The 18,454-nt window shown below is 41.8% G+C and overlaps 1 protein-coding gene across 1 annotated transcript in view; it reads right to left on the minus strand.

The window, feature by feature from the left end:
- Positions 1-1,668: 1,668 nt before the first annotated feature.
- LOC311226858 (class I histocompatibility antigen, F10 alpha chain-like) overlaps positions 1,669-18,454 on the minus strand; it is a 76,599-nt gene continuing 59,813 nt past the window's right edge. The window contains exon 13 of the mRNA XM_084312279.1: positions 1,669-3,445. Within this exon, the coding sequence (XP_084168405.1) occupies positions 3,441-3,445 (5 nt within the window). The 3' untranslated portion in view covers positions 1,669-3,440. The remainder of the gene's footprint in view (positions 3,446-18,454) is intronic.

Genomic DNA, 18,454 nt, shown 5'->3' on the forward strand with positions numbered 1-18,454 from the left:
TGACAGGGTTAGGGTCTTTACTCTTGGCTACATTTAAAAAAAAAATGCAACATTAATTCATAGTCTGTAGAGATGGATTTATGGCGTGATGTAATTTTGGGTCCGGTACCGGAACCATCAGGTTAATGGAAGATCTCAAGGTAACACTAACACAACTTCACTGTTTAGGCTTCCTGATCAATATACCTCTGAGTAGACCGTAAGTTACCACAATACAGCATTACATAAGACACATTCAATAAAAAGAAACACATATTTAGAAAGAATATACAAATACACATTAAAAAATATATATATACAAAGCAACAAAAATTCGGAAGTGTAGCAGATTTAGATTTTTGAGATATATTAATTTAGATTTGTATTTAGTCTTGTTTTTTTTAATGCACAGTGACGGAAGGGGGAGCAGAATGGATTTGGTTGCGGATTTACTAGAAAACCCTTTTAGGAGAAGGACCTTTCAAGAAAAGCTGGAGCTAGTGAGGACGCGTGTAGCTTAATGCCAGCGGAAGAGTGCAAGAGCGCTTCCGCATTCTTCGCTGCGCATGCGCATGAGGTCCTCGCTTAGTTCAGACGCCCCATTCAACACGGTGAATCCCAAACTCGAAACTCCGTTAAGCTCCAGAGAGAGAGGCTGAAAACCGCCAGTTCTTGCCCGACGGATGGGAGCCGAATCGGGATCCGAGTTTTCTGATGAATAGCCCCAAAACATCGAGGTCGCGAACGGCGCCGGCTTCGCTGACCAGAGCTCTCTCAGATTCAAAATTGCAGCCTGGAACATACATGTTTCGGAACCAATGTGTAACTAGACAGTTACAATATAACATTTATATTAATTAACCCAGTTAATGCCTTAAGAGAAAGAGTCTGGTGGTCAATTACTACGGAAATGTTGTGTCTTACTAATAATAACTAATTCCGCGGTCAATATAAGTCTCTGTGATACTTTCTGAATATGATTTGGGAATGGGCAGGGTTATATTAGAAGAAAGACAGTGTAAACAATATAATTAACTCTGAATATAATAATGACGAAAAATAAACATTGTTGTGTTGTGTATCCTGTTTATTTTTCGTCATTATTATATTCAGAGTTAATTATATATTTTTTTTGCTGTTAAAATTGGCCCGTTAACTTCAATTCATCAAGTATGGCTACCCTATTTTTGGATTACAAGTTCACCATGGAAGCGTGAGAGACAAAAATATAAGGTGGGGTGGAAGCAAATCTGTAAATTGTCTGATGGCATATGCCGTAAAAGAACAAATAAATAATGTAAGATAAAAAAAAATTAAAATAAATGAATACTAGTTTTAGTAGTAGATCTGATTAACAGTGTTATGGTTTAATGTTGTGCCCCGGGTGTCTGGCAGATTCTGTGAACATCCGGCGAATGGCGCAGGGTAAGTATTCTGTATCGCCGTGACAACATGTCTGTGGTGAAGATCCGGTGAACGGAATGGGAGGAGAATCTAAACAGACAGACAAGCATTAGCTGCATTTAGAGATGCTGAGATGCCACATGTATTACCAAAGCTTTTTGAAAATAAATAGTTGGAATACACTATCAAAATAAATTTTGTGACATCTCAACAGCTGATAAACCAAACCTGTGTACCGTACATAAAGGCTAAATACAAAAGCAAATTAAAAATTAAATAAAGTAATAATAATAATAATCAACTTTATTTGTATAGCACCTTTCATACAGAAACTGCAGCTCAAAGTGCATCACAACAGAAAAAAGACAGGCATAAAATGAGCACATAAAGTGCAGACATAAAGTCACATAAAATCAGTTTTTCCACATTAGGATCTAACATCCCAAAAGGCCACCTTGCTTATGGTTTGATTCAGTTTTTAATAGACAATAATACAAAGAGTAAGATAGAATAGACAGAGTAAAATAGTTCAATGCAATAAGTAGTAAAGTTTAGTACAGTACACTTTAGTACAGCAAAGACACAATTCAATGAACACCAAAAGTAAAGATCACCAAAAACTGATTTGCATTATGGACTGGATTTACATTTGATCCAAAACGACAGCTCGTTATAAATGGTAAATGGTTGCATTTATATAGCGCTTTTATCCAAAGCTCTTTACAATTTGTTCCTCACATTTGACCCATTCACTCACACATTCACACACCGATGGCGGAGGCAACCATGCAAGGTGCCAACCTGCTCATCGGGAGCAATTAGGGGTTAAGTCACGTGTCTTGCTCAAGGACACTTCAACACGCTGCCCGGGAGGAGCGGGAATCGAACCGGAAACCTACACGGTTACCAGACGACTGCTCTACCTCCTGAGCCACTGTCGCCCCTATTGTTATCAAGCTTTTTAAGCAGGATAACAAGAAAACGAAATTAAAATATACATCTGACTTCCAATTAGATAATTGAACATTTCTGACTTGATAATTATTTTATTATATTCTCTGGAACATTTAAATCTTCTAGGATCTACTGGTCAGATGGCAGCTGTTTCACAAATTCCAGAGACTTGGATTATATTGCAAGATGTGTTTGAGTTTATAAATGGGTGATTTTATATAGTTTTGCTGTTGTTAAAATTGGCCCCTTGTAACTTCAATTCATCAAGTATGCCTCACCCTTTTTTAGGATTCTAAATTCACCAAAAAAAAATTGATAATTTTTTATATTTTTTTTTATCTGCATGTGAATTTAAGGCATCACAGGGTGAGTTGTATACAAATTCAAATTTTTGGGTGAAGCATTCCTTTAAATTAGCATTTTCTTTGTAACAAGTCAGAGACTAAATTACATTGGTTTCCCAATGTGTGTGAAGTATAACTATGATATTTAGAAAAACGTATCAGTCCAAAACATCCAAATCATAGGATTTTACACCCATTTAAAATTTTAAAACTTTTTCCCAAATCCTCTGGATATGTATAACTTTCCACAACTTTTCCAGGCCTAGAAAATACTAATTAAATATTCCATGACTTTTCTATGATTGTAGAAAGGTACCAGAGGTACATTCATCCAGAGACCTGCATCACAACAGGTTTAACCCTTTTCTTCCACCAACCAAATCACATGAATCAACTGATATCATCAAATCTCAGAAAAATACATTAAAGCTATTTTAGAATAGCTTTTTGGTTATAATCAATTATTCATGATTAATGATTTACTGATAATTAAATTGATAATTAAAAGTGGTATAGATAATTCAGCCACTAGATGTCGCACAAGAGCACCGTGATGTAATTATCCAATAAGGTACATTCCACGTGGATTGATCCCGAGTCCCGACGACGGGATGGGAAGTGCAGAGAACATTCATCAGCGACTCAGTGCACAGTGTTGGACAGGACTTAAAATGTTGTACTTGGTATCGACAGTGAAAAAGTGGTATCGCCGAATCCTCATCTCACAGATCTGGAGCTGGTTGTTCTTTCACTCGCTCATTATTCTGGAGGGGAAAAGAATGAGAAAGAAAATATAATGCAGAGATGTGGAATGGATTAGTATACTATTAATATATACTATTTTCCTAGTGTTAGGGAATCTAAAGCAATTGTTTTTTTTGATAGTTCATCATAGGGCTGGGCGATATGGAAAAAAATCATCAAGTAAACCGGCTTCTCTGCTGGCTGTGGCTCCAGGGGAGTTGAACAGTTCTGGCTCTGCTAGTTTATTTTCTATCTTTTGGCGCTTTTTTGGTGGACAAACCACCGCACATGTGCACCGTGACTCGTGACTGGAGTCTAGTTCTGCTAGCACACATAGCTTACTGTGTACAGACGGTTTCAAACAGTATTTTAAATTAGAAAGCAAACAAAATAAATGGACAAGAGAGAAATAAATCTCAATTTGGTCAGTATTGTCATTTGGACAAGCAAAGCCATTACTTTAAGTTGCAGGCAAGAAAGACAAGTCTGTCCACTGTCTCTGGTTTTAAAACTGCCCTGTTGCAGGTCACAAAAAAATAATAATAATAAAGATATTAAAAAAAAAAAAAAAAAAAAAAATCGATTTCTTTTTAATTTCTATATTCGATATCGATTATTAAAATATATCGCGATATTTATCGTTATATCGCCCAGCCCTAGTTCATCAGCGAGCTGGACGCAATCCTATGTGGAAGGGAGAGAACAGATGGTGGAGGTAAACGGTACACTATCCCCCCCCCCCTCCCAGTGAGCTGTGGTGTTCCACAAGGAAGCATACTAGCACCGTTACCGTTCCTAATTTATGCAAATGACATGTCATCAGCTTGTGACTGCAACTTGTTCCTGTTCGTGGACGACTCAGCCCTGCTGGTCTCTGACAAGACAAGTTGCAGGTTGAAAAAGCCCTCAGCTCTGAACTCGGCAGAATCTGCACCTGGCTCGTGTAACCCAGGTTTCAGATTCATAACTATTTAGTTATAAACATAAATAGTTAATGCTATTGTGTAAGAACAGTTAATGCTATTTGGTTATATGTATATTCATGTGAGGTTAACAACGTTTTGACCAAATCCTTTGAATTGCCTCACTGCCCCTTTAAGTTATCTCTACGCTAGTAGGTGAGCAGTTCGCGCCTTGCCTTACGCCAGATGAGATCAGAGATTGAATGAATGAAAACTTTATTTAACAGATTGCAGAATGGGTACAATACAGTACGGCTCAATACACACAATTGTTAAGGGGATGCAGACCAGATAAAGACGTTTGTCTTGTTTACATCAGGGTCCCCCATTTTCAATTCATAGTGACATTTATGACATACACAACATACATGACATCATGACATTTATGGCATAGGGACATACATGACATACAGGTATATAGTACTGTTACATTTGTGACATATACGATATGCAAATATACAGTACTGTTACCCATAGATCCTAACAGAGAATATATACATATGATGGGGAGGAGACTGTACATTAGGAGGGGGTGGGTGGGTGGGAGAGAAATATACATACGGTGGGGAGAGAATATATACATATGGTGGGGAGGAGACTGTACATTAGGAGGGGGTGGGTGGGTGGTGGAGAAATATACATATGGTGGGGAGAGAATATATACATACGGTGGGGAGGAGACTGTCTGTTAGGAGGGGGTGGGGGGGTTTGGACATTTATGGTGGCCAGTTTCGAATTGCAGCCTCCCGTAGGTGCTTTGATTGACGCAGATACTGAATGCCGATAGAAGCGGCATGAACTAGCACCACGAAATAGTTATCAAACAGTCATAAAAGATTCCCCCAGTTACAAAACCGAAGAGGTTGTTGCTGTTAAAGAACATACCACTTCTCAAGACGGTTTTGGTGAGTTTCATCAATATTGTGCTGTTTCATTGTCGAATATTTAACATCGCTAGCTCAATGCTAATCGGCTAACAATGTAGCTTCCACATGAGTCATGCTAGCGAAGCTCCAAGCTCAATATGGTTAAATGAAAACTAGAAAGAAACCATTTCAGAAGTACTTATAATTGTATTGATATGCTGTATGATAAGAACATGGTCTATATACATTTCGATTGCTTTTGAGAGTTTAATATGGAATGTGTGGAATGTTTCCATGTTGAGGGATTTGGGGTGCTTTTTCAATGTATGTGATGTATAGATTGGGGGAAGATGGTAGCATCTAACGGTGCCAGGTCAGAGAGGGCAGAAATGTGTTTGGCTTAGCAGAGGTTGGTTCAGAGCGAGTGAGCACCACACTGAGCAGGGTGTTTGTTGACATTCCTTGTAAGAACATCTGAGATAAGAGAGTGTCTCCCAGAGCAGGAGGGAGAGGGGTGACCTCTTTAATGCAACAGTGAATGAAACGTTTAATGGTGTGAAAGGTTATTAACGCAGTTGTCATGACAACGCGGCACATGACAACCAGAAAGGGGTGGGCTATCGTTGCTACGGCGAGGATCTATAAGTCGAACGGTGTTTCCGGGTGTAAGGCAGACTAGAATCTGACCAAGAGCGAGTAGGACTGAGATCACACAGAAGACACTCTCTCCTCTCATTGAGAGGGGGGGGGGGGAGGAAGAATGCCACATCATCACTAGCTTCGGCTAACGCGAGGAGGGTTAGGCTAAAGACCAGGCCTGAACACTATTGGACTGAATGACAAAAGGACGATAGACGAACACACCGAAAGATCATTAGAATAGACTCTTCAAGGACGATACAATTTGATAACATCTGATAACATCTGATTATGAGGTTCTGTTTATAGCAATAAAACAACGCTTTTCCTCGAATTCTTACGGAGGTGGAGAATTAGTATGGTTTATGGATTGCACTAACGGGAGAGATAAGGATCTTATCAGCCAGTATTTGAGACGTCGGGACCATTAAAAGTACACAACGCAGAGGAATTGGATGGAGAGCCAAACAGACGAAGACGTGATACTGGCCAGTTTGATCAGGATCTTACAGTTGATGCCGTTTGGACCCGGATTATTGCTTGCTTTGAAGTTGCTTGAAAGGAAGAGACTGTGTGCAGTGCCGAGGCGTGAAGGGGTAGCCGTGGACGCGAGCCAAGCCAGCGAGCGAGCAAGGCCAGCGCCATGGACCCAGCGAGCGAGCCGAGCAAGGCCGGAGAGATGAACAGCGCCATGGACCAGAACAACTGACGGTGAAAAGATAAAGTGAGTCTCAACAACTTCACAAGCCAATAAGAAAACGAACAATAGTGTATCCGTAAACGTAATTAGTTTGACACAGAGAATGCCAGCTGTAATAGTGTGTGTGAATAACAGCAGAGCGGCACAGTTTTGTTTTGAAAATCGAAGGTGTTATCTGAAAGGGAACCAAAACAGTCATAGATGACGAAAGAAAGCAAAATAGGGCAGAAGGAGCCATAATGAGAGAGATGAGGAGAGGGGGGGGTGCTGAACCAGACTGAAATCTGTTATGGCGGGATTGTTATGACAAGACTGTCGCCTGAGACGGCCCACCTTAAACTGGTCGCTGTGGTCTCAAGACGGCCGGAATTTGTCGTAGCGTGAGGAAAGTCGATCGGGTGTTTACCTTAAACTGTGTATTATGTCCGATAAGCAAGAGTTTAGTCCGGGAGAAGCGTCCCCTGATAGGAAAGAGAGGAAAACAGCGGTGTTTTTAGGCCTTGGAAGGAAGGGCAGCGTTCGTTTTGTTTGAGAGAGTAGCCATTTGCACCGAGACAAAATGGCCGTGAGCGCCATGAGGAGATAACAACAGATAAGAACCAGGAAGTGACACGTCAACTAAACCACCATAGAGGAGGAGTAGGTCACCACCTAGTGGCGGAGAGGGGATAGTGCTGGGGAGTTTTCATTACCCATAGGGGAATATTTAGATATAGGCCTGTACTACCATCTAGTGGCGGAGTGGGGGAGTGATTCAATAGTGAATCTAATGAGCACAGAGAGTGGATTATTATTATAATAATAATATTAAATATAGAGTTTAATTTAATTAAGGAGTTTAATTGCGGAGGGGGGGGGGTAGTGCTGGGGAGTTTCCATTACCCATAGGGGAATATTTAGAGTTTAAGTTAATTAAGGAGTTTAATTTTTTCAAAATTACCAACTGCTTGTGTGTATACACGGTGGTGTATGTGAGAACTTTGTAAAGGAACTCAAAGTGTGGTATAGAGCGACGGGACAGCTCCAGGGCGGCGGAAACACCCCCGTAGGGTATATAGAGCGACGTGACAGCTCCAGGGCGACGTAGACAGCCCCGTAGGGTATATAGAGCGACGTGACAGCTCCAGGGCGACGGTAGACAGCCCCGTAGGGTATAGAGCGACGGGACAGCTCCAGGGCGACGGTAGACAGCCCCGTAGGGTATATAGAGCGACGTGACAGCTCCAGGGCGACGGTAGACAGCCCCGTAGGGTATAGAGCGACGTGACAGCTCCAGGGCGACGGTAGACAGCCCCGTAGGGTATAGAGCAACGGACAGCTCTGTTGTATGTTAGATGATAGTACGAGTACGTATGTGAGTTAGGGGCAGGGAACCAACCTGCTCTGTTGTATGTTAGAGCGATGCTCTGTTGTATGTTATTATCATAATAATAATATCGATATACAGGTTAATTAAATAGTTTAATTATTGAATGGGTTAAATAAGAATTGCACAGAGAGATGAGATGCGGTTTAATTAAATAAGTTTAATTATGAAATAAGAGGGAGTTCGATCTCCAGTGGGGCCTTCTCACACCTAATAAATAGGCAGAGTCTTGAGGGGACACGTCACCAGAGAGAACTGGCGCGCGCTGGGCGTCACCCGTGGGACGAACATAGAGCGCCGAGTGGGTATCGTTTAGCTGCTGGTGTCACGCCGGAAGACAACAAAACAGGGAACAGCCCTGTAGGATTAGATATGGGTGTTGAGAAGGTGGGGGACTAATAGAGAACAAATAGCGCCATGGGCTGGAGGACACTCACACCGTCCAACAGTCTGAAAGGGCGTGGCCATGGCAGGGGCTTGCAGAGGAAAAAATATATAGAGAACGAGCTGCAGGCCCAAAGCCACGGTAGACTAATAGAAAACACAGGGTCGAGTGTACAGAAAAACTGCCGGTGTGGTGTTTCTGCTTTCAGAGTCTGGAGAGGGCCGACGGCGGTGGAGATGAGCCTCAACCAAGATGACCGACGGGGCGGAGGCGGCCAACGGGTGGAGTCCAGTGGTCGCAGGCGGTGTTGCCCAGGGGAGAACGAGGCGGACATCGGAGGGGGCTTCCCTGCGGAGACGCTGTTTAGAGAGCGTTTTGAAACAACAGAGCACGGGCGGTGAATCATGGACAAACAGGGACTTCCTTTCAGAGTCAATCAGGAGATCGATAGACGAGACAACAGCGAGAAGTCCTGTGTTCATTGATTAGGAGTATGAGATATAAATGGAGGATTCATATAGAAGATATATGTATAGAAGGATATATATATATAGAAGGTTGATAAGAGGGAAAACAGTAAAACAACAGGATAGAATTATTGGGAGCAGACAGAGGAGCTCCAATGGTTATGAGTCGTTGGATGTTGTTGGTTTTGGTGGTCGGTTTCGGTTCCCTTTGTGCACGAAGGGGGGCGCAAACAGACATCAGGCAGCAAGATCACTGGGTTGACCGTGGGCCGTCTTCGTTTCTTGTGCACGAGAGATGAGGTTGGGTTGCTTCAACCACAGGCTATTTTTGGCATAATTAATTAAAAAACCAAATAATGATTTATGATTCTGAAGGTTGATTAAGAATCAAAGGGGGGAATGAGGGATTTGGGGTGCTTTTTCAATGTATGTGATGTATAGATTGGGGGAAGATGGTAGCATCTAACGGTGCCAGGTCAGAGAGGGCAGAAATGTGTTTGGCTTAGCAGAGGTTGGTTCAGAGCGAGTGAGCACCACACTGAGCAGGGTGTTTGTTGACATTCCTTGTAAGAACATCTGAGATAAGAGAGTGTCTCCCAGAGCAGGAGGGAGAGGGGTGACCTCTTTAATGCAACAGTGAATGAAACGTTTAATGGTGTGAAAGGTTATTAACGCAGTTGTCATGACAACGCGGCACATGACAACCAGAAAGGGGTGGGCTATCGTTGCTACGGCGAGGATCTATAAGTCGAACGGTGTTTCCGGGTGTAAGGCAGACTAGAATCTGACCAAGAGCGAGTAGGACTGAGATCACACAACAGACACTCTCTCCTCTCATTGAGAGGGGGGGGAGGGGAGGAAGAATGCCACATCATCACTAGCTTCGGCTAACGCGAGGAGGGTTAGGCTAAAGACCAGGCCTGAACACTATTGGACTGAATAACAAAAGGACGATAGACGAACACACGAAAGATCATTAGAATAGACTCTTCAAGGACGATACAATTTGATAACATCTGATTATGAGGTTCTGTTTATAGCAATAAAACAACGCTTTTCCTCATAAGGTATTTCACGGTGTCGAAGTGTCGAATTCTTACGGAGGTGGAGAATTAGTATGGTTTATGGATTGCACTAACAGGAGAGATAAGGATCTTATCAGCCAGTATTTGAGACGTCGGGACCATTAAAAGTACACAACGCAGAGGAATTGGATGGAGAGCCAAACAGACAAAGACGTGATACTGGCCAGTTTGATCAGGATCTTACAATGTGCTATGGCACTATAGCCTAATTTAGCATAAGTCAAATGGGATGTTCCCACGTACTGTGACATTGTAGCCTACTTTAGCTTAGCATAGCCAAAAGTAGCCTAATTGATTATCTATTCTAAAGCAATGAAAGATGACAAATAGCTTTATTTTCTGAATGCCTGTTATGCAGGCCAGGTTTTTCTACCCCCGGGAAGAGTTCCCAGGAGTCCGACCACCGACCACCGCTCATCACGTGTGCGCACGCGGGACGAGGCAATGTGCCGGACCGACACAAGATGGCGAGCCAACCCAAAGAACCTCAGATATAGATCAGGGCTATACCCAGGAGCCTGATCTGTTACCCCTGTTACCGCATACAAAATGCCCGGACCGTTGCCTCAACAATCGGGTAGGATTGTGAATTGCCTTTCTCACTCCCAGTGAGGAAGTGGATCAGGAATTAACAAACTAATTGAACTTGAATCACAATAACTTCCAAGGACCTTCATATCCTTTTCTATGATACAAACTGATTGAACTAGAATACAAGATCTTCCAAGGGCCTTTGACCCCTTTTCACCTTTTGTATTTTGATATTGTATTTTGTATTTGATTGATGCACATTGTATATATGGGTACTGATATTTCTCCTGTAAAGAGGGAGAGTTAAAGGGTAAATTCACCCTATAAGATACTTGAACCACTTTGATACACTTTGATTGATTATAGTTGATGATTCTCCTGTAAAGAAAGAGTTTAAAGGGTCATTTCACCTAATAAGGTACTTGCATTCCTATAACATTGAAAGATTTCTATTTGTACTTTGTTGGTATTACACCTGCAAAGGAAGAGTTTAAAGGGTCATTGCACCTAATACGGTACTTGCATTCCCTGCACACTTAAAGGTTTTAATTAATGTTTAAATACTTACCTACCAAACTGAAAATTATAAACTGATAAGAGTTTACTGAAATGATGAACTAATAGAGTTTACTGATCTGCACCTGCAGAATAAAAGATAACGAGTTAACTCACGAAAAAGGGATACATCTAATGTCCAACCTTAAACCTAGCTTTTAGCTAATGATAACCTGAACCGAACCAAATGTGTTGATCCAATCAACCTATAACTTGATATCGAACTAACCCTCCTGAAAGGAGTGGTTAGAGAAAGAACCTAAAAAAGGGATACTTCACACTACATGACCTCTGCCAGTGGGTCTTGGACTTCCTGACGGGCAGACCCCAGGTGGTGAGAGCAGGCAACTGCACCTCCTCATCCATCACCCTCAACATAGGGGCCCCCCAGGGCTGTGTTCTGAGTCCCCTCCTCTACTCCCTGTACACACACGACTGTGTGGCTCAGCGGAGTAGCAACACAATCATCAAATTTGCCGACGACACAGTGGTGGTGGGCCTGATCTCTGCCAACGACGAGAGGGCCTACCTGGAAGAGGTCAAGGTCCTGGCGGGATGGTGCCAGGAAAACAGCCTCTCCCTGAACGTCAGCAAAACAAAGGAGATGATTGTGGACTTCAGGAGGTCGGGGGTCAAGGACTACAGCCCCCTCAGCATCGACGGGGCACCGGTTGAGAGAGTCAACAGCTTTAAGTACCTCGGAGCCTACATATCCGAGGACTTGACATGGACCACACACATTGACAGTGTTGTGAAGAAGGCACGACAACGCCTCTACTTCCTCAGGCGCCTAAGGAAGTTCCAAGTCAGTCAGAAGATCCTTAAGAACTTCTACTCATGTACAATAGAGAGCATCCTGACTGGCAACATCACCTCCTGGTTTGGGAATAGCACTGCACAAGACCGAAGCAGACTACAAAGAGTGACACGTTCAGCCGAACGCACAATCGGAGGGGGGCTCCCCACCCTCCAGAACATTTACAACAAGCGGTGCAGGGGGAAGGCTAAGAGAATTATTAAGGACTCGAGCCACCCGAACAACTGCCTCTTTGAACTGCTGCGGTCAGGCAAGCGATACCGGAGTCTCAAGGCGAGCACAGAAAGACTCAGAAGAAGCTTCTATCCCCAGGCCATCAGGCTGCTTAACGAACAATGAACACTACACAACAACAACCATCAAACGCACATAGCACACACATCCACACGCACACACTCACTTTAAACAAACACACTGTAGCACCCACTCCCCACACTTTATAGCACACACTCACTTTAAACAAACACACTGTAGCACCCACTCCCCACACTTTATATTTATTGATGAAGGATTGCACTACAACTCGTACACCTTACTGTAAATTGTACCTAAATTGTACCTCATCCCATTTCTGCATTTCTGCTTTGCACTATATAATATTGTACATTAGTACACTGCATAGTATTGTATATTATATGGTAACTCAGTTACGTCTATTCTGCATCGAACATTGTACATATGTCTATACTGAACACTGTGACCTAATTTTCTACTTCTAATTTACATGCTATACTATGTTATTTGATACTATCTTGTCTAGCACAGTCTCTGGAGCGTAACAGTAAGAAGCATTTTGTATGAAAGTATTCTGTACTTCTGTATGACAACTATTAAAGAAACTTGAAACTTGAAACTACCTCACGTTACTCATTGTATTATATTGCAATTGTCTTGCTAGCGCTGCTGTTAATAGAATAAATACCGGTCACTGTTATAACCTTGTCTCTGGTCTACTACTCCTTTTACTGGGTATATCACTCCTCTCCTCATTCGAATCTAGAACTGGTCCGTGGCGAACAGCTGTTACTGTTAGTGACACAAGTGGTACACTCGCTGATAACAAACTATCATTACACCTGGGTAAAACAGAGTCCATTCTCTTTGGATCAAATAACAAACTCAGCAAGGCCAACGGCTTCTCTGTTACAGTGGGCAACAATATTGTCACAAGGAAAGATGAAATTACATACCTGGGTTCTATCCTAGAGGCAAATCTTTCCTGTGAAAAAATGGCAACCAATGTAATCAAAAAGGTCAACCAACAAACATGATTCTTGTACCGGATCTCCTCTCTGGTAAACAAGGATAACCTGAAGACTCTAACAGGAGCACTCATTCAAGGGTACTACGACTATGCTTGCACCTCATGGTACCAAAGCACCTCAAAGGCACTAAAAACAAGACTACAAACATCACAAAACAAACTGGTCAGACTACTGCTTGACCTTACTCCTAAAACCCACCTCACCCCTGCCCATTTTGACAACCTAGGATGGCTTAGAGTAGACGACAGAGTACAGCAACTTGCAATGGGCCTGGTCTACAAGATACACTACACCACTAAGGTACCCATGTACATGTCGGAATACTTCCCAAAGGTCAGTGAATACCACGACCACAACACCAGAGGGTGTTCCACAAACCATGTGCAACAGAGATTCGGCTCAAACAAGGGACTAAACACGTTTTGCAATTATGCCACAACAATGTGGAACGCCCTACCCTCAGCCGTAAAATAATGTGAATCCCTACCCACCTTCAAAACCGCTCTCAAAGAGCACCTACGGGAGGCTGCAATTCGAAACTGGCCCCGGTAAATGTCCAAACCCCCCCCCCCCCCCACCCAAACCCCCCCCCCCCCCCCCCCAATGTACAGTTTCCTCCCCCTCAAACGTATATATTCTCTTTTAGAAACACTGTCTGTAAATAAACAGTACTGTATATTTGTATATCTAGTATGTCATACATGTCTGGATGTAACTGTACTGTATATCTGTATGTCATGTACGTCATAACTGTTACCATGAATTGGTCTGCATCCCCTTAACAATTGTGTGTATTGAGTCGTACTGTATTGTACCCATTCTGCAATCTGTTAATAAAATGTTCAATCAATCAATCAACCACAGAAACATAACGAGATCTAGTTTAGCAAACCTGCGTCCTCAAAGGTGTAGAACAAAGATGGGTTTCCCTAATAGTACAGACCAGAAAAAAACTTGCATCAGTTACAATTACATTGAATTTCTAAGTATTTATAAAGATAGATAAACAGACAGACTGACAGACAACAGAGTATGCAACTGTTGTGCATTAGTGAGAGCTGTTGCTTCTTCTAAAATGTTTAGAATTAAAAAGTAATTCTTATTTTGTACAATTTATTTTAAGTAGGTTATCAATATGAATTAATATACCTGTATATAATTTCTATATTCATATTTATACACCTGCATATAACCCATATAACTCAAGTATGATAGCATGTACAATAATGCTATATACCATAACATATATTTACAGTATATATATTTATCCACATCCGTCTGTATATATATACCTGCAGGGTTAGAAAAAAAATAAAAAATCCAGGGCTTTTTTTGCCCCCCTTAATTGATTTTCGGGGGCTTTTTTTTGTATTTCGGGGGCACATAATTTTTATGATGAAAATTAACATAAAGATTATAAAACATTGTTGACACTTTTTTTTACAGTCTTCGTCCCTATTGAAGGATTTGGGGTGCTTTTTCAATGTATGTGATGTATAGATTGGGGGGGAGATGACCACAGCTAAAACGGTGAGATCGAAATGTGCATGGAAGCAGGAGACGGTGGTTCAGTAGAGCAGGGTGATTGTTGTGAGGCACACTGCCAGCGAGAGAATGTTTTGAATTCCTTGTAAGAACAAACTGATAGCGAGAGCGAGGGAGAGGGGTTCATCTTAATGAAACAGTAGAAAACTGCATTTTAATGTGTAAAAGGTTATCAGCACGTCGCATGACAACCAGAAGGCGGGGCCGTTGTTGCTACGACAAAGATCTATAAGTCGAACAGTGGTTCCGGGTGTAAGGCAGACCAAGAGCGGCTAAGGGCAGACTACAATCTGACTAGGACTGAGAGACTCTCCTCTCATAGGGAGGGGGGGGGGGGAAGGAAGAATGCCACATCATCATTAGCTTTGGCTAACACGAGGAGGGTTCAGGCTAAACAGCCTCTCCCTGAACGTCAGCAAAACAAAGGAGATGATTGTGGACTTCAGGAGGTCGGGGGTCAAGGACTACAGCCCCCTCAGCATCGACGGGGCACCGGTTGAGAGAGTCAACAGCTTTAAGTACCTCGGAGCCTACATATCCGAGGACTTGACATGGACCACACACATTGACAGTGTTGTGAAGAAGGCACGACAACGCCTCTACTTCCTCAGGCGCCTAAGGAAGTTCCAAGTCAGTCAGAAGATCCTTAAGAACTTCTACTCATGTACAATAGAGAGCATCTTGACCGGCAACATCACCTCCTGGTTTGGGAATAGCACTGCACAAGACCGAAGCAGACTACAAAGAGTGACACGTTCAGCCGAACGCACAATTGGAGGGGGGCTCCCCACCCTCCAGAACATTTACAACAAGCGTTGCACGGGCAAGGCTAAGAGAATCATTAAAGACTCCAGTCACCCGAACAACTGCCTCTTTGAACTGCTGCGGTCAGGCAAGCGATACCGGAGTCTCAAGGCGAGCACAGAAAGACTCAGAAGAAGCTTCTATCCCCAGGCCATCAGGCTGCTAAACGAACAATGAATGAACACTACACAACAACAACCACCAAACGCACATAGCACACACATCCACACGCACACACTCACTTTAAACAAACACACTGTAGCACCCACTCCACACACTTTATAGCACACACCCACTTTAAACAAACACACTGTAGCACCCACTCCCCACACTTTATATTTATTGATGAAGGACTGCACTACAACTCGTACACCTTACTGTAAATTGTACCTAATCCCATTTCTGCTTTGCACTAGATAGTACTGTACATTAGTACACTGCATAGTATTGTATATTATATGGTAACTCAGAACATTGTACATATGTCTATACCGAACACTGTGACCTCATTTTTCTTCTTCTAAATTACATGCTATATTATGTTATTTGATACTATCTTGTCTAGCACAGTCTCTGGAGCGTAACAGTAAGAAGCATTTTGTATGAAAGTATTCTGTACTTCTGTATGACAACTATTAAAGAACTTGAACTTGAACTTGAACTAACGACCAGGCCCGACCACTATTGGACATAACAGCAAAGGGACAATAGAACACACCGAAAGATCATTAGAATAGACTCTTCAAGGACAATACAATCTGTTAACATCTGAGCTGAGGTTTCTGTTTATCAAATAAAACCACGCTTTTTCTTGTAAGGTATTTCATGTTGTCGAAGTGTCGGATTCTTACGGAGGTGGAGAATTATTATGGTTTGCGGATTGTACTAACGGGGAGAGATAAGGATCTTATCAGCCAGTATCTGAGACGTCGGGACCATTAAAATGACACAACGCAGAGGAATTGGATGGAGGGCCAAACAGACGAAGACGTGATACTGGCCAGTTTGATCAGGATCTAACACTATGTTTGATAACGTAATGTTAATGTCTCCATATATAGGGCTCTACGCTAACCTTTTTCCCAAGGAGCACATGTGCTCCTAAATAAAATGTGAATAAATAAAATCTAAATCAAAATTTAGGAGCACACAAAGAGATTTAGGAGCACAGTGAAAATTGTTCAAGTAACACAGTTTATTAACAAACTATTTATCACATGCATATTGTGTGTGTGCACACTATGAATTGAAAATGGGGGACCCTGATGTAAACGAGACAAAAGTCTTTCTCTGGTCTGCATCCCCTTAACACTTTCTGCACCAAAAACGTCGTACAACGGGTTTCAAGTTCATGCGAATTCTGCCAGATCACGGCGTATGACGTTATTTTGATCATATTTCATATTTTCGCCATGGTATTCATATTTCACTCACGGAGCCTTGTCTGATGCTGTGGGACTCAGCACAACTCTGCAACGCTTCAATACTGCCACCTGGTGGATGATCGGCGAGTTGCCAAACCGGATATGCCGGTTGGATATCGGTGCGTCTCCTAATTACGTCCGGCCACTCGCATATCATCCCAGGACTCTAGCCACACACCGTGGATATGGATCGCTGCCATAACTCAATAATCGACATGATTTGGGCGTGTATTAGTATTATACAAACCGGAAATGGATCGCCTCGATCCCCATCAAATAACTGGGATCTGTTTGCTCCAGTATCATCACCCAACGGTAAGAAGAGGCTGCCGTGACTTTCAGCGTTTTTGTTTATTATTATCGATGCAAACTGCTCTGATCTATATATCACCCATACTACATAAATCATTTAACGACGATCACGGAATTATAAACTACCCCCCCCCCCCCCCCCGTTCACCCGCGCATGATCAGTCATAACGTTTAGGACCATGTACAGTTGACATTTTTTATATAGCGTGGATCGGTATCAAACGGCATTTGATAATCTAATATATGCATTTATGCCTATATCTCACGTTCTAGGAATTATTGCAGAAAACGATAAAAACATATTTATACTCTAGACGGTATTTTCGTATGAATGTGTGAATGAAAAAGTAAAATGTTCCTACATCCTGAACGATAGATAATCGATGTTGAATGGGCCATAGTAATGTCAATTTAGCAATACAATTTAAAAAGTTATAGCCCTGCAAAGAAGGTAAACATCTCCATAGACTTAGACTGGTGGCAGTGATCAAACATTGATGGATATAAGCGTGGCAGTTAATGTGTTAACAATTGTGTGTATTGAGCCGTACTGTATTGTACCCATTCTGCAATTTGTTAAATAAAGTTTTCATTCATTCAAGGGCTAAACATCTGTGCAAATAGCACATACCACCAAAATCACAAATTGGCCAATGCCTACTAGACGCAAAGGATATCGGTTGTCAAGCTGCTTTTGTATGTTGTAGTGTTGTTATGATACCAACATTTTGACTTCGATACAGATAGGAAAGGCAATGGAATATATTATTAGATGACAGAACATTGAAAATTCTTTATACAATTATTTAATTAATTATAATTGAAACACTATTGAATAATAGTTCATTAATAGTTCATACAATTATTCTGTTACAGCTACAACTGAGCTATAATTTATACTATAGCTACTGTCCATCAATGTCTTCCTTTTGAATTAAATAGGTTCAGGAGAGAGAGATGTAGAGAGGGAGAGAGAGCGACACACACACAGATAGTAGAGCCATATGAAATCCATTATTATTTTCCAAATTCCATTATATTTTTTCCCAAATTCAGTTTTTTTCCATTTTAATATTTCTGTATTTTGCCTTTTACGCCCATTTTACCATCAGAAATAGTGTCTAATAAGTGGGAATGAATAAATGTCCACAATTTAATAAGATATAAAAGTCCATTTAATGTTTTTAAGTGCTGCAACTACAATTATTGAAATACAGTTCAATTTTACACAATATCTTTCAAATAATATTGTGACAAAATAAAAATACACATTTCAAGTGATCACAATGTCAGTAGCCTAGCTATA

The sequence above is a fragment of the Notolepis coatsorum genome (assembly GCF_963971535.1).
Source record: "Notolepis coatsorum genome assembly, chromosome: 4".
Classification (NCBI taxonomy): domain Eukaryota; kingdom Metazoa; phylum Chordata; class Actinopteri; order Aulopiformes; family Paralepididae; genus Notolepis; species Notolepis coatsorum.